The sequence below is a fragment of the Lactuca virosa genome, chromosome 4, assembly GCF_052849685.1.
Source record: "Lactuca virosa cultivar CGN04683 chromosome 4, Lactuca_virosa_CGN04683_v6, whole genome shotgun sequence".
Lineage (NCBI taxonomy): Eukaryota > Viridiplantae > Streptophyta > Magnoliopsida > Asterales > Asteraceae > Lactuca > Lactuca virosa.
In genome coordinates this window covers 84,697,015-84,708,208 of record NC_136429.1, presented here as the reverse complement: position 1 = coordinate 84,708,208, position 11,194 = coordinate 84,697,015, and the positions used below count along the sequence as shown (strand labels likewise).

Sequence of the window (11,194 nt, the reverse complement as noted above, 5' to 3'; positions counted from 1 at the left end):
AAGTAGAATGCTATAATCAACAAATCGGTGAAAGTACGTTGCTATACTCGCATAGATTTCTAAAACTACAATGTTATAGTATTATGAAATATGAAAGAAAAGATGAATTGTTTTAATTTTAATGTTGATTAAAATAACTCCAACTGGGGTAATTGTTACAAAAATGGTCCATGTTGCAGGAATATATTACAAAAATGGTCCTTGTGGCAGGTAACTGTTACAAAAATGGTCCTTATTACAGGAAAACATGACAAAAATGGTCCTTTAAGAAGCTGTTAAAATTGTCCTTATAGCAGGGATATATTACAAAAATGGTCCTTTTGACACGTAACTGTTACAATGATAAGTACTTTCAACTAGGATAACCATTTGATCTATGGTTCTTTTTATGTGTGGTGATTATTAGTGATATTATTACATATTTTTATGTGATTATTAGTGATATTCTTATATATTTTTATGTGATTTATTATGATTATATTACAGGCAATTGTTCAAGATGGATAAACAAGAGGAGCAATTATGCAAATTTCATCTTCATGTCAACTTTCGTGTTTCTTTCCAACAAGTATTAAGTTTGATAGTTTAATATTTTGAGTAATTACTAGCACAATGTTTAGACTTATTATAGCTTTTTGGAATATATTTTTGTATTAAATATTGAGAATATTACAGTAAAGACAAGTTAAATATTAATTTAAGTAATGTTTTTTGTGTTTTGCATTTATTATCTTAATTATTTTTTATTATATTATATTCCATTTAAATTTATGAAAAAAACATTGGATCTAATTTTGAAATATAAATGTTTTGTTGAAAAAAGTCACCCTGCCATCCCATGGGTCTTTAGAGTAATACCGCTGTCTGTCCCCTGGGGTATCCTCATACCATTTTCCAGGGGTGAAATACTGGCTCTGGGTAAAGGCAGCCCCCCGTCGGGTAAAATCCCATAATGCGTGTCCCAAGGCCGAATAAACATGCCTCTGTGCCTCGATGAACCGACTAGGACACCCCCCCCCCCTTTCTGCCATATCTCTCACCGCCTCAGACTAGCTATCCCTAGCCGAAAAAAGTATGAATAGAGCAGTTGAGTGCCTTTCCTTCCCCTATCTTTGTTTGCCACCACCCGACTTAATGGTAAGAAAGCAAGCCCTACCATTAGATTGAATAAAATGAAAGCTGCTTGCCCTCAGTAATAAAAAACAGCAATCCCTCCCCTTCTGTTACCTACTTTTACTCATATCTTCGCGGTATACCTCAATACAAGACAAACACAGGAAAGGATATTCAATCAAAACCGGGCTATCACCCTATCTAAGCAGGTTAGACTTTGCTTGCTCTGAGACATCTTGAAAAGGGAAATCCAATATCAAAATGGAAATGTTTTGAAATTGCTCCTTGACCCAAGAAAGGAACAAACGGGATTCGGAGCTTGCTGACCCTTATACACAGATGTGGGTATAGAGAAAATGGTTATTGCTACATCACAACCTAAAAATCTTGACCCAATCAGCCGCTAAAACATACAAATTGTTTTTATTTTAGCAATCATACAGTGGCATAAGAAAAGTGTCAAAAAACCAAAAGTGCTATAGTGGCACAAAAAAAAGTGTCACTAAAACCTAAAAGGGCTGCAGCGACACAACAAAAAAGTGTCACTAAAAGCCTTTAGTGGGAGCGTTTGTAGCGACATTTTTTTTGTGTTGCTGATTGCCAAGGAGGTTTTTAGTGGCACTTTTTTGGTTTTCAATGACACTTTTTTGTGCCACTAAACATTGTTTTATTTGTACCGGGTTTATACAGAAACATGGGTTAAGAAACCTTGGTTAACATCACATTTTAATATTTTATACAGAAACTTAGTCAAGAAAATATAGCCCTCCCAGCCTCCAGCCTCCAGCGACGCTCCAATATCTGCAGAGATCCTATGGTTCTTCGGTTTGCTTGTCAGATAACCGAACCCATGGTTCCTCGGCTCTCGTCTACATCTCCCCTTTCTACCAGCCTCACCCCCGGTTGCCGTTCATCGTCGCTGCAGTTCATTGCCTCCGCAGTTCATCACTTTATGTTAAAATGACATCATTAAGGTAAATTTTAAATCTTCGTCTTTTGCTTGTTTTTTTTTTTTTTTATTTATTTATATATTTATTTATTTTAATTTTTCATTCTCTTTATCGTCTTATGTTCCTGCTTTAAAACCCTAGAAAACCAGAGAAAAATCTCCTGTATGATTTCTTCGCTGAACTCCCTAATTTTATCTATATCTTCAAATAGCTTATGTTTTTCGTCTGAAATATTGATTTGTAGGTGGAATTATGATACAAGTTTACATGAAAATGGGTTATGGAAGAATGTTTAGTTAAAATACGAGCGTGTATATAATAAAGCAGGGTATTGGGTCATTTCGTGTATGCTACGTTACTAACAAACCATGAGGGGTTCCTAATTAAATTGTTAATATGTTTGCATGTCGAGTTGTCTACAGGAAGGACAGCACTAGTATATACATTAGGATTAGATCAATTAATTATGAAGGTCTCCAAACTTTTTTTTTAATTTCTTCTGCTCATACATTTGGCTACTAAATCTTCATAGTCAACTTTTTTTTTTTTTTTTTTTTTTTAACCCGGCAAATATAATCTACTCCTAAAACTAACACTTAATTCCACCTATGTTATGTCCACGACAGGACTTGAACCCTCGACCTCAAAGAGGAAGCGCACCACCTGATACCAATCGTTGGACTAGAAGCCCTTTGGTATAATCAACTATTTTTCAATATTAGTTGTTTTTGATGATTCAACATTTGGTTGAATGTTTATTTAGTTCAGCCTTAATCAATTGGAGGCATAATGAATTCCTAATGATGCTTTCCCTTGAAGGACAATTTTGTAGTAATATATTATTGCAAGTGAAACATCTTTTGTTTTCTGGGAGACCCATGTGAGGATAACAAAATATTGAATGGGTTGAAATTCAATGCTTTAAATGCCTTATAGAAGGAGATTATAGTAGTAATTATAGATTCATATGTGTTTAAATGCGTAGGTGATTTATCCTACTAGAATTGCTGGATTGTGTTGAATTTTGCTTAATTTCTATGCTACATATATGTTTAATTAATATGAATTTTCATTATTGAGGTGTCCAAATTTTTAATACAAAGTGTTATGTGAAATGATTTTTTTTGTTCATTTAATAGTTAAATTTGATGAATTTTGTGAAAATTGTTTGTTGAATGTAAGGGTAGAATTGCCATTTAGGCCCCCAACTCAATGCCCTGGCCTAAACACCTGCACAAACCCTAATTTTCTGTGGGTAAATTATTGTGTTAACATCTTCGATGTTAACTCTTATACAACTTATGCCCATCCATAATCGCTATTTCCACCATTTGAAAATCTATAAGTTTTTATCATTTTCAATGTCTTCAATTTTTTGTGTGAATTTTATCTTGGATGTTAACTCTTATTCAATTTTATGCCCATCCATATTCACTATTTCCACCATTTGAAAATCTATAAATTTTAATCATTTTCAATGTCTTCAATTTTTTGTGTCAGTCAGATCATGATTTTGTGCCCTCACTTAAACTTGATTTTTCAATATTATAATTTTTGATTTCTTAGGTTTTATGCTTCCATTAGTTTTGATTATATATTGCTTGTTTTTTCATTCATTTTGGGTTTTAATAGTTTAGGCTGGACACATGTTTCTATACAAATCCATATATGATACTAATGAAGTAGTTATTATATATTAGGCTATTAGCTTATGGTCCTGATTTGCCAATTGGGAATAGCCCAATTTGTAGAGGCATAGCCTCTTAGTTTATGGTCCTGATTTTCTGCATTGGATTATCCAGGGTTTGTTTGAATTTTGGTAAGGTTTTGATTTCAAGAAGCATTGCTATAGGCAAAGGTGTTTTGGGAAGGAAACAGAGTAGGTGTAACCCTTTAGGTTCATCAAGAACATTTTTACCATATGGCTTATCTACAACTTTCAACTACTATAAAGAACTGCAAATGTCATTTTGGACATGGTAAATATTCATAGGCATAATTAGATTGTATAACCTTTATGAATGGCTGCGTCTGTATTTGTGTGAATGCTTGTCCCTTGTTTATAACTATTGTCTCTTCTGGAATTTGCATTTACTAAGGCCTTAAATTTATTTATTTATTATTCTTTTTTTTTGCAAATGTAGGAATGGTAAAAGACAGGAGTATGACTAGAAACCAGAATCGTGATACATCTAGAAAAATTCCTGACAACAGTGGCGTGGCGCCTTGGTCAGATCTTAACCATGATGTGCTTTTTTTAGTTATGATGCAACTGGATTTGTTGATTTTATTTCATTCAGCAAAGTTTGCAAGTCATGGAGGTCATTGCACTATAGAACAGGAAAAGGTTTATGACTCACCTTTTTTTTAGAATATGTTGGAACATTCTTAAGATTTTGAGAACTAACATTTGTGGCTTTGCATTTTGCACTTTTCATGTTTAAGCAGTTTCAATGTCATTCATGCTTCTGATCGGATGAGATTGTTTTTAACATATTTAGCATTTAGCATAATCCATTTTCTTTTAATTTTTGTCAGAATAGCAATAGATATCTTTATGTTTGTCATTACTTTAATTAGTTGATCTCTAACATCATTCTTACTATATTGGACGAGAGATTGGACGTTTAGATTTACTGTGCCCAAAAGTAAACTTTCTATTTCTGTTACTAATAAAGCTACCTATCAGATCTCTGTGATTCCTTTGATTTTTCTGTTACTAATATTATTAAGATTGGGATTTCGTTGTACTTTCTATTTCTGCAAGTTATCATTGTTTGCCAATCTAGGCTGCCCTTTTTAGTTCACTTACCATAAAAATCTATATAAAAACAATCTATATGTTTCATTTTTACCATTTCTGATTTGTTTGGTTTTTATAGGATTGAGTTGTGTGTGTTTGTGTATGTTGCTGTAAATGTTTCCAACAGTTTACTTGTAGGAAGCAAGCATTCTATGACACTTTACCACAATGGGTTGCTTATGCTATTTGTTTGCTGCAATGAATCCCATCATTTACAAGGTATGTTTCTTTATCATTGTGTAGCTGACTAATTATTTTGATCCTGAGTTTCCAGTTCCAATCAAGCCATCTCATATATATTTCATATCATGTACTTGGGTTCCATAACCATTCTACCATTATTTTTTGAGATGAATAGATGGTTAATCAAGGTGTATGGAGTAAGTCATTTATACTATATAAGAAAATATTATGTGAAGGGGTGTTGTAATTTGTAAATACATTTGTTGTTTGTCCATTTATTATGGATGATGAAGTTTCTTAGTATACAAATGCATACCAGAAATTATATGCTCTAATACAGCATCGAATGACTGGCGCAAGCACAATGATCACATGTGAAGTCACGAGCATTCACCGCATCTTGTTAAGGGGTATGATTGTAATTTCTTATCCAAATAGAACCCTGAAGTTACCCCTCAATTCCCATCTCATCTCTAGTGTTTGTACTTGTCTCAAGTACAAATTTACAATCCCTAGAACTCCACCTCCAACGCCGTGTCTTTACCATTGCAGGTATATTTTCCTCTTTGGCTTCTATATTTTCATAGTTAAAATCTTTTCTGTAATTTGCTTTGAAGTTCAGGCTACAAAATCTAACTTAATTGTTAAAAGATCTGATATAATTTCTTAAGGATTTCCGTCTTGAAATCCGACCATTTTCCTTTAATCTGATTGTTTTTCCTTAACTTAATTGTTAAAAGATCTGATATAATTTCTTAAGGATTTCCGTCAAGAAATCCGATCATTTTCCTTTAATCTGATTGTTTTTCCTTAATTTGGTTTTGACCTGATTTTAGTTTTTGCCCTTGATTGATTCAACGTGTTCTAAGCAATTCAATTTGGTTAATTAGCACTGGATAAGCAGTTCAATTTGGTTAATTAGCACTGGAGTTTGTACTTTACAGTCGATAAAGTTGCAATAAGGTTTGCAAAATGAGCTTTTAGATCTCTATATGATGATTTAACGTTTCCAATCTAATACTTGGATTCTCACATGAAAACCGAGTTTCCATATAGGGTAACTTGATGCTAACAACCATTGAGAAGGGCGTTCATTTTTTGAGTTCTTACCTTTTAGGTATCAAGTCCTAGTTGAAGGAAATTCATTTAATTTTGTTGCTTTTATGTGTTCTGGAAAATCATGTTACACTTCATACTGTTCTCAATGTAGTAGAGGGTCATGTAAACCTATGATACTTTTTCTTTTATGCGTTCCAGATACAATGAAAACTGCAAAAATGGGAACATTGCAGAGATGGAGAAAATGTTGTATATTTTGTATCTGTATTTTGTGTTTTCCTGAAGATTATATAGGGAAGAACATAGATGGATTTATGAAACTTCTAACTATTTGCAATCTTAATTATTTCAATTTATTTGTTTAGGGTAAATGTCTGTTATAAATCAATGCATTTAATAGTACTGACCCATTTGCAATAACAACTTTTACCAAGTGGAAGATTTAGAATTTTGCAAGCACTATTTTTGTTAAATGCATCCATTTCTTCTAGAATTGCTAGTTTCCAGTCAGTGTTGATTTTGGGAAAAGTGTTGGTGAGGTCCAAATAAAGTTTAGGGACCTTTTAAAGCTAAAAGTGACACTTCAATGTAGTTTTATGTCAATAACCCTTCTTTTAAATGTCTGTATATATGTGTACGCTTACAACTCGTGTATCCAATATGAAATTTGCATATAGGAATGGCCAGCACAGTGAGTATGACCAGAAATCAGAATCGTGATGGTTCATCATCATCTAGCAGGAAGAGAGTCAATGGTGGTGTGGCACCTTGGTCAGATCTTGACCAGAATTTGCTTTTTTTGGTTATGATGAAACTGGGAGTGATTGATTTTCTAGCTTTCGGTGGTGTGTGCAAGACATGGAGGTCACTCGCACGCAATAATAAGAAGATTTTTATGGCATCCGGACCACCCATGTTGATGTCAATCTCTGATCCTTCTTATGAGAAGGAAGAGTGGTACTGCTGTCTAGAGGACTTTGAAGGTAGAAAGTTCAAAACCATCCTTCCCCATGCTGCTGGCAGGATCTGTGTTGGAATAACTTGTGGTTACCTGATCTTGTTCGGAGAGGAAACCAAAGACTTCTGGCTTGTAAATCTTATCACAAGGCACCAACTTCATTTCCCTTGTTTCCCCTTTATTGTACGTACTGATCTAGCAACAATCAGAGGTATCATTGTCTTTTCACCTTCACTATCTGGCTGGGTGTTTGTGGTGTTTCGTAGATTCTCCCGTCAAATTTGGTTTTCTATAGCGGGTACACCAGCATGGAATCATATCTCCTCCACTTTCCTCGCGATTGATTTACATGCTTTCAAAGGGAAGATATATACCGTAAACATTCGTTGTCGTTTATGTGAAATGAGACTCAATCCAGAGCCCAAATTGACGTTACTCCAAAAGAAGAATATTCCACAACCAAGCTTCTTATTTCCGGAGTTTGTAAGGTCAGGTGAAAACCTTTATGTGATGGACCGTGGATTAAAAGATTCATACACGCTTCATGAACTAGATTTTGAGGAAATGAAGTGGGTGTCGTCGGAAAAAACATTAGAAGAATGTGCGTTCTTTGTTAATGGCTTCAAGTATCCTGCAGCTATTAAAGCAGACTTGTGGGTTGATCATCGGTCACTATATGAGAGATATGCTTACTTCCATTCCGCTATTGATACAAGTCGAAAAGGCGGCTTCCTTCCTTCATATCTGGTACTTCCCCAATGATTGTTTGAATGTTAATCTCTTAGATGAATGACGACTTGGATCGGATGCACTCTTATCTTGGTTTTTATCTTTGCATATCTTCAACATTTTCAAGATGTTTCATACATGGATTTGGATTTTCAGTTTATTGTTCCAATATTTTGGTTGTCACTCAACGTTTGCTTTTAGCATTAAATGTCCTTTATTTACAACTAGGTGTGAGACTCATGTATTACATGAGTTTATTTAAAAAAAAGTAAATACAAAATTCTAAACATTTGAAAAGTATGAATTTATAAGAAAAATAAGAAAATATTGAATTATAAAAATTAAAGTGTTTTTTTTCTAAGTTTAAATTTAAACAAATAATTTAGATAAATAAATAAAGAAAATTAATGAATCTTTAATTTGGTAATTTTAAAATAAGAAGGAAATATCATTAATGAAATTGATATGCATTTATTATTGAATATAAATATAAATACTATCTACAATTTAATAAAATGAAAAAACCATAAAACGACACGTGGAATAAAAATTAATTTAAAATAACCACAAAATTACATGTGACAAAATAAATGAGAATGTGACATGTGTCAAAAAGATCTTTATTTATTAGGGAGAAGCTTTGGTGTCCTTTGCTTTCAAATATATGCCTACTGCATTATGTGTTAGCACATTCGCACATGCTGTTGTTAGACGTCCATACAGTATTAAAAAATCCTTTGGGTTTGTGAGTAACTCGGAGCGAGATGCACAGGTGAAATGAACATTAAAAAATCCTTTGGGTTTGTGAGTAACTCGGAGCGAGATGCACAGGTGAAATGAATCATGCTTGTAGATGCTAAATATTAGGACAGGTGATATCAGGTTTAATGCCAACTTCAAATAAAAAAATAACATGTTAAGTAACCTTTTACTTGTAACTAAATGACCAAAAATTAAATAGTATAATTATGATGATACATATACAATATTCAAAATCTTTTCTTTTCAAATATATATAATTTTGAAAATATAGAAATATGATGATCTCTACATCTATTTTACTTCTCATTTAAACACGATCACTATAAGAAACGCGAGTATTAGCGACGACAGGTGTCGCGCTAAAAGTCAGGTATGTTGTCGCTAATGGTTTTTGTAGCAATGTGTCGTCGTTAATAGGTCGCCGTTGTTGCCTCGCTGCAAATGATCCATATATCGCCGCTATTGCTCTACCTCGCTGCAAATATATTGTCGCCGCTAAAGACCCGTCACCACTAATACATGTTCGTCGCCACTAAAGGCGTCGCCGCTAATTGTATTTTCCATTTTTTAGTATTTAATATTAAAAAAACAATATAACAAGTATAAAACTGCTACAAAACATTATTTTGCAGAAAAATTAGTTCAAAACATTAACCACTTGATAATATATACGGCATCCGATCCAAAATATTAATCTAAACATTCGGTCCAAAATACTCATCGAAACATAATGTAATATATTCAAAATACTAGTCTAAAATACTAATCCAAACATAACATTCCATAAATTCTAAAAAACTAGTTACTCGTCCTCATCACTCCCCTCGTTTCCTTCTTTTTCATTTCGTGGTGGCAGCGATCGAAACCACTCTTCCAGTGTCGCATTACAAGCCGAGTCTTTTAGCCTTGTTTGCAGCATGTCCAACTACAAAGAAAACAAAATATATTACCAACATATCATAATAGCATTCTATTTTACAAATTAAGGTCATGATGATTATAGAATCCTACTTTTGTTTTTTCATTTTCCATTATAGCATTGTATTTTCCAAATACACTTAAAATATTGCATATACATTATATCATTGTACTTTTTTTTCATTTTTCCTTATGGCATTATACTATACTAAACTAATAATTACCAAACTACAAAATACCAACATGTCAAACTATAACCAAACTACATACTACACAATATTGCATTTACATTATAACATTGTACTATATGAAACTAACAATTACCAAACTATAAAATACTAACATATCAAACTATAACCAAACTACATCCTACACAATATTGCATATACATTATAGCATTGTACTTTATTTTTCATTTTTCCATTACAACATTGTACTACATACTAAACTAACAATTACCAATATATCATTATAGCATTGTACTTTCCAAATACACTTAAACATATATCATACACTATATTGCATATACATTATAACATTGTATTTTTTTCATTTTTTAATTATAGCATTGTACTATACTAAACTAACAATTACTAAACTACAAAATACCAACATATCAAACTATAACCAAACTACATCCTACAAAATATTGCATATTTTCATTTTTTTCATTATAGCATTGTACTATACTAAACTAAAAATTACCAACATATCATTATAGCATTCTACTTTGTTTTTTCATTTTTATCATTATAGCATTGTAGTTTCCAAATTGCATACAAATACATAATTTTCTATACATACAAATACGCACATAAAAAAATAATACACACCCAAAAACACACATGCATGCATCATGCACATATAAATACACATCAAACATACACAAAATCAACATATTAAATATATAAATAAATAGGAAAAAGAAAACTTGTGGTGTGGTGGCTGTGATGGAAAATTATGACGATACAGTGGTGGTGGTGATAAAATGTTGGTCGGGATCGAAAATATAAAGTTCTAGCTTGGTGGGGATCTTAAAATTCCGACAACATATTCGAAATTCCTTCAATCAACAGGTAAATTCAGTGGGGGAGAGGAGAAATCGAAACGCAAAAGAGAAAAAAAAAACCTCATAGATGTCGCCGAAAATGGAGCTAGAACGCCATTGATGTGATGTCGCTGATGATAGGGTTGGTCGTCGTTGATGAGGTTTGGTTCAGTGGTGTCGTGGACGCCGATGGCAGCTTTGGACGGAGAAACGCTTTCGTTCGCCAGTATTTTTCGATAGAGGAAGAGTGAGTGTATGCGACAAAATCGGAAAGAACATGGAAGGGGGTATTATCTGCACATTGTATTAGCAGCAACGACACCCAATTACGGCTAAAAAAGGAGTAATAGTGGCGACATCTTTGGCGGGTATTTTTTCGAGTATTAGTGGCGACATTGTCGTCGGTAAACGTGTCGCCGCTAAAAGTTGAAAACAATGTGGATATCCTGTCGTTGGATGAGGACTAATTTGATGACTATATTTTCACCTCAACTGCTGGCACGGATCAATGACATGTAGTCATTAGTGGTGATGCCTTTAGCGGCGACAAATAACGCAAAACTTATTTGTCGCCGCTAAAGATGTGTGTCGCCGCTAATTGTTGGTGATTTTATCACCAAATATATTTTAGTGTAATGGACTTAACAAGTGTTTCAAGAATAATGTTTTAG

At 33.2% G+C, this 11,194-nt stretch overlaps 1 protein-coding gene across 1 annotated transcript; it reads left to right on the top strand.

Moving 5' to 3' along the window:
* The first annotated feature begins 6,787 nt into the window (after positions 1-6,787).
* On the top strand, positions 6,788-7,828 carry LOC145104720 (uncharacterized). The gene has a single exon (XM_079041912.1). It carries the CDS (start codon positions 6,788-6,790, stop codon positions 7,826-7,828), a length of 1,041 nt encoding a protein of 346 aa, XP_078898038.1.
* Positions 7,829-11,194: the final 3,366 nt, after the last annotated feature.